At 39.6% G+C, this 16,201-nt stretch overlaps 1 protein-coding gene across 2 annotated transcripts; it reads left to right on the forward strand.

Annotated features, from left to right (window-relative positions):
- Window positions 1-1,961: 1,961 nt before the first annotated feature.
- Window positions 1,962-9,635, forward strand: LOC131563392 (carboxymethylenebutenolidase homolog). Of its 2 annotated transcripts, XM_058813429.1 has the most exons (7): window positions 1,989-2,169; window positions 4,214-4,257; window positions 4,578-4,800; window positions 5,575-5,682; window positions 6,749-6,891; window positions 8,040-8,131; window positions 9,120-9,635. In XM_058813429.1, the coding sequence occupies exons 3-7, from the start codon at window positions 4,586-4,588 to the stop codon at window positions 9,297-9,299; spliced, it is 738 nt and encodes a 245-aa protein (XP_058669412.1). In that variant the 5' UTR covers window positions 1,989-2,169; window positions 4,214-4,257; window positions 4,578-4,585; the 3' UTR covers window positions 9,300-9,635. The 2 variants fall into 2 exon arrangements, with proteins under 2 accessions (XP_058669402.1, XP_058669412.1); XM_058813419.1 differs by lacking the exon at window positions 4,214-4,257 and having other exon boundaries at window positions 1,962-2,169; window positions 9,120-9,634.
- The last annotated feature ends 6,566 nt before the right edge of the window (window positions 9,636-16,201 follow it).

The following is a 16,201-nucleotide window of genomic DNA, read 5'->3' on the forward strand; positions in this document are numbered from 1 at the left end:
AATGGGATTGTTAATGTGTTCCTACTTTATATGCTCCTAATGGCCCTACATCTTTCTTATGGGGAGGTCCTCAGAGAATTCTGACCTGAAACTGCTGATTAACTGTTGATTCCTGTGTGACACCACCTATCTGTAATGTATAAATGCAGGTGTTTCCTGGGTGATACAGCTGTCGTAACACATATTTTCCAGGAGAAGAATGCAGAAGTCTGGAAGTGTATTGTGCCTTAATTTGCCCCAGCGTCAAACACTGATCACTCCACATTAATGGTGTTCCATTAGTGTTAGAAGGTTTGTTAATGTGGGAGAGGACAATCAGGACATCTATTTAGAGAACAGCAGTCATTCATAAATTCTGGAATGGCATGTGAACTGCAACACTAACACTGTGACTAAGCAAAAAGAAAAAAAACAAACTGACATGCAGTATTTTTGTGAAATGAAAAGGTAGACAGCTACTGAACCATATTATCATATTTTTTTTATGTCATAAATGTGTATTTTATATATGTGTATTTTTAATATATGTATAAAATATATAACATATTTTATGGTTCCTACAAGTACAGCCAAATATTCATGATAAGACTGTAAGTCTCTGAGTAGGAGTTGGAAATGTGAGATCTGAAAGAGGTGAGCGTTTACATCGTGAAGTGAAGCCAAACGCATGTACAGAGATTGTGGATGTATTGAATTAAGGTATGACTTCTAAGTGAAAAATCAGCGTGGATTGCCTATCAAGGAACATGAAACAACAGGAAATCAAAAGGAGTTCTGTTTCCAAACTTTAACCTTAATATTAAGGTAAAGTGGAATAGTCTTACATATAAATAATTATCTCCACATGACTAAGGAAGTGGAAATGTGGTTAAACAGCTCTAGTGGAGAGAAGGTTCTGCAAGCATTGCTGCCATTTTTGTTTTCTGTGATGAAAACTCACAATTGTTCTCTCATTTATTTGACTGCTGGTCTCAAAAGCTGATATGGAGTACCTCTTGTCCTTGTGTGCTATAATTTGTGGCACACAAGTGGGAAGAGCCAAAAAATGTAAAAAGGTTGGGTTTTGAGCTTTGCTCTGGAACTCTTGGATGGGCTTCTTTAAATTTGTTTAACTTGATTTTAGGGATTGTAAACAAAGAGCACTAAGGAAGTAACATAAAATATGAGCAAGCACCTTATATATGAGGATTAAACTGTAAGACAAAAGTGTGTTAGACTAGTGTGCATTTAGTCTACTTCATAGATGCACCTCTGAGGAAACAGGAAATTTTGGGTTGCTAATATATTTAGCTAAAGGTCTTTACAAAATAATCCTAATAATCTCATAAAAAGAAAATCAGGAAAATGGGAAGGATACAAGGGTCAGCCAGAAACTAAAAAGAAAAAAAACGGCATAAAGTATCCTGTGGTAGGATAAAAATGTCTCTGTTTTAAACACTTATTGAATAGCATGGACGTACAGCAATCTAGAAAGTTATTACTTTCTTACATGCTACTCATTTTCATTCTTAAGAGAAAATATTTCTTTTCATTTCTGAAGAGAAATGAAATTTCATTTCTTCATTTCTGAAGGGAAATATTTCAAAGGTGTATAGTATATATATATATATATATATATATACTATATATATACTACTTTGTCTAGTATAGAGCTTTGAAATTACATTTCTACTTTACCCTTATCCTGCTGATGACTTTAAATATGCCTTTTACCCATGGATAAATAGTCTTGGGAATTAATTGCGCCAATGTAGCGTTCAAAAGTGCATTGACTCCAACCTTTAAAAACAAAGGAACACCTTTAAAAAAAAAATCCTAGGTGGATTGTTCAGCTAAATCAACATGTTTTGGAAACATGAAAGAAAAATCCCTCCGGGGTGAATACCATTTCGTGCAAGTTCAAAGGAAGGCTTGGTGCCCAGTGATGGCAGCACACCCCGCCCACGGTGCAGTGAAAGGAACAGCTTTAAAAAGAGCGGCCTCCGTCACTCGCAAGGCACAGAGATAAAGGCAGGGAGTTATGTAACTCTCTGTTAAAGAACCCGATCCTGCGCTCTCCCCTTTCCTTTCGGGAGTTAGAGCTTTGTTTGGGGATCCAGTTGAGCCACAGCCATCCACGCCGAGCTCCTGCATCGTGCTTTACAGCCCCGCACATCTGCAGCGCTTCAGGTACGTGCGGGTTTGTGCGGGTTTTGTTTAAAGTCGTGGCTTTTTTCCCCCTCAGAAACGAAGAACAAGCGCTTGCGAGGTGTGACTCAGCATGTTCGGGAGACTTTCATTTTATTTGCTGGCAGAGTGCCGGCTCATTTAAATGCAATTGTGGGTTACTTTCTTCCATTTCTTTATTTCCCCCTCGCCATTTTTTTTTTTTTTCTTTTTGAGATGATGGTTCAGAAACCTGTTATTTTCTCCCCAGAGGTGGGGAAGACCTCTGAGGAGGGAAGACTCAGGAGAGTGTGTTTAAAGTGATGGTGCCACACAGCAATATCTTTACATTTGTAGATTCAAGTATCTGAAAATCAATTCTTGTTTGCTCTTCCAGTAAATTCTCAAGTGCTTGCAGGTGGAAATGGTGGCACACCAAGGCTGTGGGTTTTCAGATCCTCCTAAATTAATAGCTTTGATAAATGTAAGAGGGGGAAATTAATTTTTAAGCAATGTTTCCATACCGTTTTAGGAATGGGAAAAGATGCTGTTTGTATGTACTGCAGTAGATGCAGAAACACTGAAGTGTCTTGTCTATGCTACAGAGCTTGCAAGTGTATATGGTTTATAAACCATACCAACCAATGCTATCCCTCACAGTCTTACATCTGGAGATGTTTTCATCAGTGAATATATCTACATCTTTAAATATCTCATGTTCTATGTGTTGTTTTACATTTTATCAGATAGTATGAAATGTTTTCAATTAAAGCCTTTGAGGTTATACTGGTAAGGGCATTGTATTTGTGTTTCTGGAGTTCTGAAGTATATGTGTCTTTAATATTTAATCTCTGGTATTCTTATATTTTCTGGTTTAGTCTAGCCAAAAGGAAATAGTTTGTGAATGGAAAATTAATTATGAACTTATTATATATTTGCACCGTCTTTTGCCTTATATGCTCATTTATTCATTCATTTTTTCCTGGTAAACATATTTTAATTAGAAGTCCTGTATGTGAGACCACAACCTGTAGAGAAAAAAGGGCACTTATGGGTGTGGCTTATTTAAAAAAGAAAAGGTAGAATACTTGTGTAGACATGTGCCCAGAGATAATACAGCTTTCAAATATGACACAGCTTGTCCTCAACTGATCTGAACAGATCTGCAAAAATGAAATCTCCTGGTATCTGCAATCTAGCTCTGGTGATACTGCTTGGGAGATTCTAAACTTTAAAGTCTGCAAATCCAGAATATATTGGCCTCTAGTATTCTGTCCAAATTTTCTGGCTGCCAAGTTGTGTGTTGGCTTTCCTAAAGCTGTCCCTTTACTGCCACAAATCTTTAAGTCCCACTTGTCCAGGGACAGTTCAGTAATCTGCTTTTTACTGTTTCTCTCTGTATTTTTGACAGACTCAGGTTTGAAGATCCTTGTTTCTTTGCTAGCAAAGTTTCTATGGCAATACATGTTTTATTATCTGTAGAGAGCTTGGGTAAATCTTTATCTAAATTCTTTCCATGTTCTTGAATCATTTGTAGATGCTCTGTGAATATTCAAAGGAGTTATTCAGGTCTGTTCACTCAGTTGGTTAACCTAAGCTTGATAGCAGAAAATCATTAACTTGAGTCCAAGGAGCTGCCTACAGGTGTGTTAGATTCTGCTGGTACTTTTTGACCTTTGTGAATTACTTGTTTATTTTCATTTAAGCAATAGTTTGAAAAAAATTAACCATACCCTACTCTTACCTTCTTGATAAAAGATTTGGCTCAACTTTACAAATTTGGTTCTTCATGTTCAGTGCTGGTTTGTTTTATTTTTTTTTGCATCTTTCCCAAGTATCCTTCTTCAAATGTTTGCAACACCTGAGGCTAAAGCTGTTTAGAAAAAGGATTTATTGACACGGAAAATTTCAGCTATGTTAAATTTTAAGTCCCTGGATGAAAATATAATGCTTAATCTATGTGTTGTTATATCTTTCTACGCACTAGCTGTCAGTTTTTTCTTTCAAAATGCTGAGACTTGTACTGAGCCATTACTGTCTACTAAAGAAAGCTATGCATTCCTGACAGGAAATGCACATGATGAAGAGTGGAAGGACTGGCTTCATCCCCATGTAAATAGTTTGTGATGGTTGCCTTGGTGCTTGCTCATAACTTTATTTTGATTTGCTACTCACTGTAGGGCATGGAAATCCTAGCATGTACCAGGTCCCTGCTGAAGACTTCATAACATAAGAAACTCTAACAATAAACTTATTTATGTTAAATAACCCAATGGGCTTTTTGAGTAATGCTTCATTTTAGATCAAACAGTAATGAGCATGTTCACTCTATTACTGTAATGATTAAAAAATTCAATAGTTGATGATACTGCTGACATTTTTCAGTGTGGCATGCTTTGGTATTCACTACTGAATGTTTTTTTTTTCCTTAGTATCACCCATGGCCAATGAATCGAGGCCCTGCCCCTGTGACATTGGGGACAAGTTTGACTATGGAGGCCGTGGGCAGGAGGTGCAAGTTGGGCACATCAAGGCGTACATCTGCAAACCTTCTGCCAGCACCGACAAAGCTGTCATTGTGATTCATGATATATTTGGGTGGCAACTCCCAAACACCAGATACATAGCTGATATGCTAACAACTAATGGATACATGTAAGAAATATTACTGCTTTCCAAGTGTCTTTTTAATAAGAAAGTTTGTTGAACCAACTGTTCCCTTCTTTCATGTAAACCATACAAACACAAATAATTTCACAGTCTTTCTTTACCCCTTTCTCCAAGGAGCTTTCTGGTAAAACAGTGAAAGAAGTCTAAAATTATTGAGTAGTCTTACCATAATGAGTTAGTAGGTAAGCACAGAAGAACAGGGGAGAAACAGAAAATTTTCTTATTCTGCATCTTTCATCCTCTATGAGCCTCTAGCAGCCTGCTTCCTCCCTTTGTGCAACTTGGCTGTTATGGTAAAAATTCCAAAGATGCTGAAGAGCTTTTCTAGGAAGTAAAAGTGTACTAGCTTGTGCCAAATAGAGAAACAAATTCTCAAATATGTGAAAAGCATATTGAGTATCCTCTTTCCTGTATTACTGGGTTAGTGTTCCTTCCAGGCTAAACCGTGTAAATTGTAGTTTCTTTGGTTTGGTTTTGAATTTCTTTTTTAAGTATGGTAGGAAACCACCAAGGATTTTCAGTTACAGTTAACTATCGAATTAAGTAATGAATTTTAACAGGGTAAAATGTAACTGGAAATTATACTAAGTCTCCTTATTAGATGTAGAAAATTATTGAGGGTTGCTGATATAATGCTTTGGTGTGGGTTAAGTGCTATGTATTCAGCAAAAGAATTTGTTGTGTAGTACATATGGCCTTCCCTTTAATCCCTTTCCAATATTATTTCATGGACATAAAATATTCTCATTTTTCTTGCAGAGCCATCTGCCCAGACTTTTTTGTGGGACAAGAAGCTTGGAAACCTTCTAATGACTGGGCAACTTTCAATGACTGGGTGAAAACACGAGAAGCCGGCAAAATAGACAAGTACAGCCATTGTTCCTCGTCCACCGAGGGGACATCCCTATTTCATAGGAATTTTTGCCTCAGTGAAAATGTAAAATTAGATCCTAAATTATTAATGGGTCAAATATAGCTGAATGTCCAAAAATAGAAAGTTCATGCAGCTCATGGGACAAGCTCACGGTCATGTGAGTGGTGCTTTACAGATCAAAGTAGACATTTGATTCATAAAAGTTCCCAGTGTTTGTCTGTGCAGAAAGTAGAAGCAAAATGAGTGAATGAAAAGGAAAGAGCCAGCAAAGGCTAGAAAATGCAGCTCACTCTGCCACTTGGATCCCTCAGGAAGGCACAAATTCCATGGATTTTAGATAGGGTGCAAATGCAAGCACTGTGTGACGAGGGAACATTTCTGCTGCTCCCCATCAGATCACAGGTAGTTCAAAGCATACTGCTTTCCCACTTTTCTGTATTTTTCCCATTTTTATCTGACACATAGCTTGATTGCATAAAGTACCTGCTGATTTAGAAAAAGCAATTGGAAATTTGCTTCCACAATTTTATAAAATATTTGTCATCCTTGTGAGAGATGTTTTGCATATAAGTCACATTTGTGATAACAGGATGCTCTTGACTGGCTGTGGGTCTCAAACTTTTATTTGTGTTCCCTTACATAATAACTGCTGGTATTTGTGAAATTAATTGGACTGCTGTTCGTAAAATCACGTGATGTCCCAGTAACAATGATCTAGGAAGACTGATTTTCTCCTTTGTCTTCTTCCCTGGAGTTTGTCTTGTATTTTAGAAATTAGTAATAGTGAAGTGGTGTTGTGGGTTGACCCTAACCAGCAGCCAACAACCTGGACTCGGTTGCTCCCACAAGAGGAACAGGGGAGAGAATAAGGGAAACAAAGCAAGAAAACTCATGGGTTGAGATAAAGACAATTTGATAAGTAAGGGAAAGAAAAACCAGGAGTGATGCAAAGACAGTCACTTTGTCACAGAAGCAGACTGATGCCCGCCCAAACTTTGAGCAGCAGCCACCAAAGAGAAAGAGGCTAGAGCCTTAATTCACTTTCATTTGCATTCTCAGAGAAGTTGATGTCGTCCTCAAGTATCTAAAGGACCAATGTGGTGCGAAGAGGATTGGTGTCATTGGGTTTTGCTGGGGTGGAGCAGCAGTGCAACATCTGATGCTGAAAAATCCCCATTTAAAGACCGGAGTGTCCCTCTATGGTGAGCCTAAAATACCTGCTGCATTCTGAGCAGAATACCAGTGCAGGAAGCAATTCTTTAGGGCTATTGCTGTAACGAAGTTCAGTGTGACTTCTAGTGGAACAAGGTGATTTTATTATAAATAATCTATAAGTGATTTGATTTTGCACACTCGCATTTTTACACTTAAGTGTACCCAGCAAGATCTATGAATTTAAAGAGTGGCATTTTATCTGTGAAAATTGTGCCAAATGCCATGGCCTCACTCATTTTGTGGTGATGACAAAAGGGCTTCTAGGCACATCTTTGTATCTTTTAGACAGTGGTCCCTCATTACTAATAGGACCCATTTTTCGCTCTCTGTTTTAACCCTGTAGTCTCACACATTACTCAGTGCATGTATACTGCCTTTGATATTTTTCTTATTAACCTCTGTACTTCCACAGAACCCAGACCAACTTATTGGTTATTATTTATTACAAATTAGAAGTGAAAGCAAATTGAAGATCTTTTTCCAGAAAGATTATTGGGATTGTTTTGATGCACTGATATGTTGATCAATTGAGCCCATTCAGCAGTGTTACTTGCTAATATTTTACTTTTTTGTTGTAATAATGTCAGGAATTAAAAGAGTAGCCAGTGTGGCAGCTGGTTAGTTCTGCTGTAACTTTTATTCAAATACATTTGAATAGTCAAAATTACAATGTCAATTTATCATGAAATCATATCAGTGTAAATATATGTACACTGAAATTGTAATCATGTATGTGGAATGATCAGTATTAACAATTATCTTAAAAATGGTCTTCCCAAGCCAGAGGGGAGCAGTTCCAATGTGACCATCTCTCACAGAACCCGCTCTGACAGCGGTCAGAAGCAGTTGCTGAAAGCAACCCACAAAAATAGGGCAGATGTAACAATTCTTTCCTGATTTTTTCCCACAGAACTGGTCTCTGGTCTTTCTTTTTCCCACAACTGATGTTATCTCTAATGACATTGCAAACATTTCACAACAAAAGGGACTTTAAAGCAAAGTGTGTTAAATTCCACTACAAACTAATCAGCTGTAACTGATGAAAATGTCCTGAAGTCTCACTGTATAGATTTTGTAGTGTTTTAGCTACTTTAGGTAGCATAACTTCTTGTATGTATGTTTTCTTCTTCCTTAGGAGTGATCAGCCGTTTTGAGGACAAGCAGAGTCTCCTGCATCCCACCTTTTTCATTTTTGGTGAGAAGGATAACATTGTTCCATTGGACCAGGTGAGTTTCCCATCACAGATATTTGTCTTTTTAATGCTTTTTGTGCTTGCTTTGTAATTTGGTTTTAATGAACACAGAGTAGAAAACTAATTTGTACTTTTCTTTCTCTTTCACTAACTCTTGTAGTACTTCTACACAAATTGTTGTTGTTTATCCCCAAATCAAAAAGTTTTACCATGACATTAAAAGCATTTTCTGTTCCTGTTTGGAAATTTGGGTGATTTTCATCAGTTCCTAGGAAAGAGCTCATGGGTATCCAAAGAAAGCTTTCTGACAAGTTTAAGATAGAAGACCCTTTTTAGTGATAGCAATGGTCCATAAAATCTGCCTGTTCCAATGGAATCACTTGTGGGAGAATTAAAAAGATCCTGTGGCTGTCCTTTTCCTTTCCCCCCTGTCCTGCAGAGATTCTCCTTTCTGTCACTCTGTCAACAGTCTTTCTCTGGAGCCTGAGTGGAGAATGCTTGGAGAAAGGTTATTATCTGCCAAGGGGATCAAAGGGAAACGTGTTTTTATTGAGTGATGTTGGCTTTAACTTTCCTAGCAAAAATTCCAGTCACTCTGAACTGCTGATTTTGTCTCTGCCCCTCCTCCCTCAACTTCTAATTCAAACTCTTGCCCCAATTTTTTAAATGTGTGGTCTATCAGCAGCAACTCATACTGTGTTCACTACATGATAACCTTCTCATGATGCTGAGCAGTAGGTTTTTTTACCTTTACAGGTGTTAATAGTAATCCATGTAATATTTTTTTACATTTTACTCAGTCACATGCTGGTATTTTACTGGGGGGAAAAAAAGCTTAGTTAAATAAAGCAAGTGCAGTAACAGAAATGCATTTAGGTATAAAATTAGTAGAAGAGAAAACAGTGGCAAGGATAAATTATGTCTGTCTTTCAGAGAAGTTAAAAATGAGGACACCTTTGGGACTGTAAGTATAGAATGTGTTAACTTTGTACTCAGCCAACATAGAATGTTCTGTGTTACAGGTCACCTTGCTGGAGCAGAAGCTTAAACAAAACTGTAAAGTTGATTATGAAGTTAAAATTTACCCTGGACAGACACATGGGTTTGTGCATCGCAAAAGAGAAGATATCAATCCTCAAGATAAACCTTATATTGAGGAAGGAAGAAAGGATATGATCAACTGGCTGAATAAATATATTTAGGTTAAATTAATGTTGATAAATAAAATCAATTGTTGTATGAAATCAGAAAATAATAGACTATATTGCTTAAGATGTTCTTACAACCATAAAAATATTTTGTAAAACTCTTCTGCAATAACACTACTTATTTGCACTTACCTTCTAAATAGGGGCTTAGAAATGGTTTTTCAAATGTTGAAAGCTATAAATGTAAAGAAGGTTTTTAACAGTGGTTTTGTATATCTTAAAATTATTAGAATTTTATATGGCATCTTTTCTGGCACCTGAGAGTTTAATTTTTTTTATATCAATGTCAACATGATTAAAAACCATTGAAACTCCTCCCACCCTTGAGAAGTTATCTCCTTAAGGCTGTGTTAACCATTGTTTAACTGTGAGATTTTCAGCTCCAAGATTTTAGGGAAATATTGTTTACCTAAAATAGATTAGGTACATTTAATATATATATATTTATATTTCTATCTATCTATATTATTATATATATTATTGTTTAGTTCTGGGAGATTTTCTTGGAAACAGAATATCCTCTTCAGACTTCATGAAAAGAGAGCTAGAAAAGGGAAGGGGAAAGACAATGGAAAGAAATGTATGTGAACAGAAAGGGAGCTGCAAAAAGTTGGGAACCATGACTAAAGTGAAGAGATTAGAAGAGATAATTTCACAATTATCTTGATGCAAATCCTTCATCAAATTGTTCCTTTATCACAGGTTTCTCTCTGCTGTGATTTAATTGGGTATTGTTATTGGTAAGGTACAGCCCATTCCTAGTGACTAGGGGAACATTACCCTGTTTCAGCTCCTTTGGACCCTCCCAGTGTAATTCCCAAAAACCATGTGGTGAGGTCTTGCCTGTATTTGTGATGCTGAAGGAATAGATGTGGCTGAAACATTGTACTGAACATTGCCCATTTTCCTCTCAGGGAAACATATATGTGTGAGCCCAGGAATATTCCTTTCAAGGAATATTGCCTTTCTAGTTGCAGCCCCTCCATGGTTTCCACTGCCCCACAACATTTTTTCTTTTTGAGTTTGCTGCTGCCAGCCATGCCTGACAGCTCCTTGAGGAAGTCGCATTCCCTCTGGCTCTTTCCTAGCTGGGGGCCTAAGCAGTCTGTGGTGGAGTTGTAGCTGCATGTGTTTCTGAACTCCATGGTGTCTCTTTGGAGTCTCCCACCATGTGGGTCCCACCTCAGATCCCAAATCCCCAGCAGTGCTTCAACCATCCCTCCATTCCAACCCCGTTCTTCACATCACTCCTTCCTTCCTGCAATGCACTCTGTATGTCCCTTGAGAAAATAGTTCTCTCTGCAGCACACTGGTTGATATTAAAGAAAATCTCCTATCTTTCAAAAAGATTTCATGCAAACCTCTGAGGCAAAAATGCCAAATCTTCCTTTGCTCCTTGGTTCATGCCCTTGGTCAGTGATTATTGCTGTTCTGTGGTTTGGGCACTGCACATGGGGTTTTCATCTCCTTGCTCAATGATTTTCAGAGAGATGAGCCTTCAGTTCGTACTGGGTCCAGCCAGTGCAGGGAAAACCTCTTCAGGTCTGCAGGACATTGTTGCCATCAGTCGTGCTGGAAGAAATAGTCCCTCCACACTGGAGAAGTTCCATGATGCCTCCCCTGATCCTGCCCTTGTGCTCCATCTGTGCAGACTCCCAGTGACTTATAGACAGAGGGAAGGGCCAGACAGTGACTTCTGTGCTTGCTGCCAGTCCTGGCATGGTTCTGTTCTCAGCAGGGAGAAGAGGAACAGTTTTCCAGGAGAGAACTGCAGACACCTCCATGCACTGGCATGGGCACACCTGAGGTGTGTTCCTGCCCAGCTCTAGGGAATGGGAACATAATGATGCACAAACCTGCCTGGAAGAAAGCAGTGTGGGTTTGTGGTTCAGGTAATCTGTAAAGTGTAAATTCAATTCCCAGCTCTGGATTCATGCCCAGTTTATCAGGGTTGCTATGAGAACAGAGAGAGATGATGAAACTAAACCTCTCCACAACAATTTTCTCATGTGGATTTTAAATGAAAGAGCCCTGGTTTCTCTGAAGGTAATGTCTTGGTTGGCAAACCTGTCTAGCTTGGATTTTTATGGGAATGTACAGATGTCTTAGGGAATAGGGTGAAGTGTTGCCAAATTTTCCCTGAGATGGGGAAAGACTGTAAAACTGAAGAGTATTTTGCCAAAATTCATTTTACTTGGAAAATTCAGTCTCTTGCTGTAGGACAGGTGTTACATTTTATTATATATTTGTTTTTGTAGGAAAAAAAACCAAAACCAGGTGCATTAGAAAAGGTCATTGCCAGCAGGTCAAGAGAGATTATCCTGCCCCTCTTCTCAGCTGTAGCGAGGCCACATCTGGAATGCTGTGTCCAGTTCTGGGCTTCTCAGTATAAGAGAGACATGAAGCCCCTGAAATGAGTCCAGCAGAGGGCCACAAAGATGATAAGGGGACTGGAACATCTCTCTTGCAAGAAGAGGCTGGGACAACTGGGCCTGTTTAGCCTCAAGAGATGACTGAGAGGGGACCTCATCTGTGTCTGTAAGTTTCTGCAGGGAAGGGTCAAGAGGACGGAGCCAGGCTCTTCTTGGTAGTGCCAAGCAATAGGGCAAGAGGCAATGGGCAGAAAGTTCTGCCTGGGAAGTTCCACCTGAATTTGGGGAAGAACTTCTTTACTGTGCAGGTAACCATGGACTGGAGCAGATTGCCCAGAACAGCTGTGGAGTCTCCCTCACTGAAGGTATTCCAGAACTGTGCAATGAGCTCTAGGATGACTCTCCTTGAGCAAGGAGGTTGGACCAGATGACTCACTGTGGTCTCTTCCAACCGTAGCAGTGATTTGTGATTCTGTAAAATACACTGTCTAAGACGAAAGACTTAGAAAACTCAATACTGGCACAAGCATTTTGGTAGCATCTGTTATCTTTAATCAGTTTAATATTACACTGGCTTAACTTCTACTCCGATTTGCTTACTTTTTTACATGCTGAATGGGAGCTTTTTCTGGGTTTCAGTTAAATATTTATGACAACAGTTTTTAATCCACAAAATGCCTCTTCAACTCTGTTCCTTTTTCTGCATTGCTCTCTGTCAAGTTCACATTTCTTGTTGTTGTGGGTTTTTTTACTGTGGTGCCTAAACCAGATAGCCACTGTTTTATCTTATTCATTTTTTTCAGCTTCTTTGACTCCTAAATTGGAATGGACTTTTAGTCTAGAGTCCATAGTCAGCAAAGACAAAGAAAAGCCCTCCTACTCCCCTCAACTCCCCCCTCCCCCTCATCCCCTGTACATGCATACATAGCAGTGCCAATATTCCCATAAAATAATGTGCACTCAGTATAAAAAAATGCCCTCCACCTTCTGGCCTGCAGGCAAGAGGGCATCTATGATTTATGGTACATTATAAGAGACTGTGCCCTTGCTTTAAAAATGTGTCCCTCTGTACAGCACCAACTGCACCAATGTGGGGAGCAGCTCTTCCTCAGCTGCAAACTCTGACTCCAAGGAACTCTGCTGCTTGGTCTTGAAAGGATTTTTTTGTCTTATTTTTTCTTCAAAGCAGGCCCTAGGGAAGGAGCTGAATGATTGCTATGCTGGATTAGTGAGGCTTCAGGGTTAGAAGCCTGACCAGAATTTGAACTTGATGGAATTTGGAGAATTGATGGAAGATGTGATAGGGATGACTACACCAGTAGATTCAGGTCCAGTCCATCTTAATGCCTTGTTGTAACTCATTTTGGCCACATTCACAGGCACACTAAGTTTGGTATTTAGGACTGGTTGTGATCAAACTGGACTCCCTACCTTTAACTAATGAGATTTCAATGTGTTTTGCCACAGACCAGAAGTGGTAGCTTGGGCTCTAGAAAGGTGCAATGAATACACAATTTTTCGAGGTAGGTTGTTTTGTCACAGGGACACAAAACAATCTAGTTTAATTTTATTTGAGGTACAAAAAATAAAGGTAGACCCACTGAAAGCACTTTAGTCAGAGCTCCTATAGGAAGAGCAATGGGAATTTGGTACCTACTTCCTCTTTATACCTTCAGAAACCTCCAGCACTCTTTACTTATTTTCTGGTTTCTAATGTTTGGCACTGAAGTTTATCAAAGCCCAGTGAATAACGGAATGCTAAATTTCAGAAAGTGAGGAATGGAATGGTCTAATGAAGCTCCAAAACAAAGTTCCTCTTTCAGACCATCTGTGGAGCAGATGGTGACACCTGTGGCAATACATTTCCTTTCCTTCCTTCTTGCCACTGCTGTATTAAGAGCTTGTGAGGAAATTTCACATCTGGGCTGGTAGTTTGCCAAGAACTTCAACAAAGCAATGCTAATGTTATTTGTTAGGGGGATTGCAAGTTATTCCAACTGCACTAATAAACTGTTCCTCAGTTTTGCTTCCAGGTGTTGAGCTTATAGATTGTTGGCGATTTCTTTAAAGTTCTTTTTTTCCCCCCAGAATCCTTAGAAAATTATGAAAATTGCTAAGAAACTTTAGGTGGGTGGCTAAGCCAAAGTAAAAAACCTATGTCCTTCAGTAAAGAAAAAACCTTTCTTTTTCCTCTGACTCCTTTGAACAAAAAGCAGAAGGTAATTCTTAGGGATGGGTGTTTGCAAGAAGAAGGAGATGCAGGGAGAAGGGATAAGCTTGCTATTGTTGTATATATTTGCAAGAACTGTAGTTTGCAGTGCTCTGTGATGCTGCTTTGGAGAGCAGTGAGCTGGGAAAGCTTTCCCTGTCAGTAGGACAGCAGTGGGGTAGCAGCTCAGGGTAGGTTAGAAGTGCAAGGTAGGTTGATCCTGTTGGATGGCTTGAATAGACTGAGAGCTTGTTATTGTCCTGCCCTTCCCCTGTTTTCCTCACCCAGCTGGTTTAGCTCCAAAATCACTCAGAATTTTTCTTTCTGAGACACAGATATACCCTGGGTGAGAATTAATGGGACAGACTCATTCATGTCTGTTATCTACTGAAGATGAAACCAACTTCTGGCTCCACAGGCAAGTAAAGTAGAGGTGGCCTCCTGCTCAGGGGTGCTCCTGATGTGTACAGGCTGTATATCACACCTGTGTTTTCAGATGTGATAACCAGAAGAATTGTTCTCTCTTTATAGTGGTGTATAACAAATAGTGCTAGAAAAGCTAAATAAATAAAATGGTGGAACTTTCTTTGCTGATATAACTGTGAAATCACATAAATTAAATCCCTCTAAGCTGCAAAAATGGGAGTAACAATGTCCTGCAGCAACATTATTTGTTGCTGCTCCTTTCCAGCCCATCCTTTGCTGATATCTTTGCTGATTTAACACCAAGGCAGAGGGTAGCACTGCTGTGCCTGGCTGTCTCAAGACTGCTGCAAAAAAACATGAACTCATTCTGCTCACAGCCCAAGCTGGGCTAAAGCTGCATAGCCTCGTCAGATGGGTGCTTTGCTTAAACAATCTTAACAGATTATATCAGCTTGGAATCACTGTTCATAGCAAAGTGGGACTGGGCTTGTACTGCAGTGAATGGCAGCAGGGCTAGAGGGCATAAAGTTCTGTATTTTTTGACTCTGCAAAACACTGCTGAGGCCCAGACCTAACTCTCTGTCTGCATAACATCTCACTCTCACACATTTGTCACTTTTTGCAGATTAAATATTGTGAGCAGCTACTTATGGCTACCAAAGTGACTCCAGTGACTCCTTGTGGAGCAGCAGAGATCACAGAGCAAGAAGAGTTTTAGGATCTTCCCAGCAGGCCTGGGAAGAAGGAAGCAGGAGGAGTCTGACCAAACTGGAACAGACAAAAAGTGAAGAGTTATCTGGTGGGTAGAGGAGGGAGCACATAGTTGGCTGTGAAAAGGAAAAGTGTGGGAGGTAGGCACTGAAGAGAGTAGAGAGTGGTGTTGGTTGTTTAAAATCAGAGTTGTGGCAAAAGTAGAGCGTTCCAGAACTTCAGCTCGAAGCAAAAGTGACACTATGAACAGGAGAAAGGGAGATCTGAGACTGACCTTTGAAGATCACTAGTCCATGCTCATCCTGCCTGCTGGTTTTCTTTACTAAGAATCTGTTTAATAAGTCTCTGTGAGGACAGCCAGATGGAAATTAGGCAAATAAAAGGTGGTATAGAAAAGAAAATAGAAAAGCAAAAGGGAGAGGTTAGGCAGGAAATGCAGATATGGGATCCTCAGATAGGGAAAAACACTGGCAGTGATCGTGCCTCCTGAAAGTCACATGTATCCCATGCCGCTGCTCCACTTTCCTGACTTAATGAACCAGGAATCAGCCCTGACTGAGCACTATGTAATGTTAGCAGAGATGTCTCCATTAAAGAGGAGCAAAAATTCAGCTGTACTAAGTGGAGGTAGAGCCTCCCTGAGGAGGGAGACAAAGGGAGATCTGCTTCAAAGGAGAGGCAGTGAGTCAGCACTGGAGAGGCAAAGCAGGGCATATTTCTATTGCTGGGTGCCTAAGAGATTTGAGGAGATAAACACTTCTTACTGTCACTAAGCCTTTCTCCATCACATTGTGAGCAATGGCACGGTAGGAGACAGGTGGCCTTCTGTTGCTTCATGGCTGTTGCTGGGTGATTTGTAGATCGTATGCCAAAGTTCAAAGTTAAATTCCCAGGAATTGCTCAACTCAAGATAATGCCAGGAAGCAAAATTGGTGAGATGATGGAAGTTACTCCTCAGTAAGACAAAAGCTTCTAGGGGAAAAATTGCCACCTGGAGTTTTTCTCACCCACCCCTTTCCCTTGCTGGGCCCTAGTTTCATTGCCTCTCCAAATGTACTTTTGCTGCTGGGCTGATGCCAGGTGGTGCATGCAAAGGGGGCTGAAGAGAAATGTGTCAGGGTGTTTTGGTAGAAAGTCAAGGTAAGCAATTCAAAGGAAGAGGTAAATCAGAAATGAAT

Source organism: Ammospiza caudacuta, chromosome 1, assembly GCF_027887145.1.
Source record: "Ammospiza caudacuta isolate bAmmCau1 chromosome 1, bAmmCau1.pri, whole genome shotgun sequence".
In the NCBI taxonomy this organism is placed as follows: domain Eukaryota; kingdom Metazoa; phylum Chordata; class Aves; order Passeriformes; family Passerellidae; genus Ammospiza; species Ammospiza caudacuta.

Coding starts and splice junctions, on each gene's coding strand:
- LOC131563392 (XM_058813419.1), top strand. CDS start 4,586: ATGGCCAATGAATCGAGGCCCTGCCCCTGTGACATTGGGGACAAGTTT. Junction 4,801..5,574: donor CTAACAACTAATGGATACAT/GTAAGAAATATT, acceptor TTTTTCTTGCAG/AGCCATCTGCCCAGACTTTT. Junction 5,683..6,748: donor GAAGCCGGCAAAATAGACAA/GTACAGCCATTG, acceptor TTGCATTCTCAG/AGAAGTTGATGTCGTCCTCA.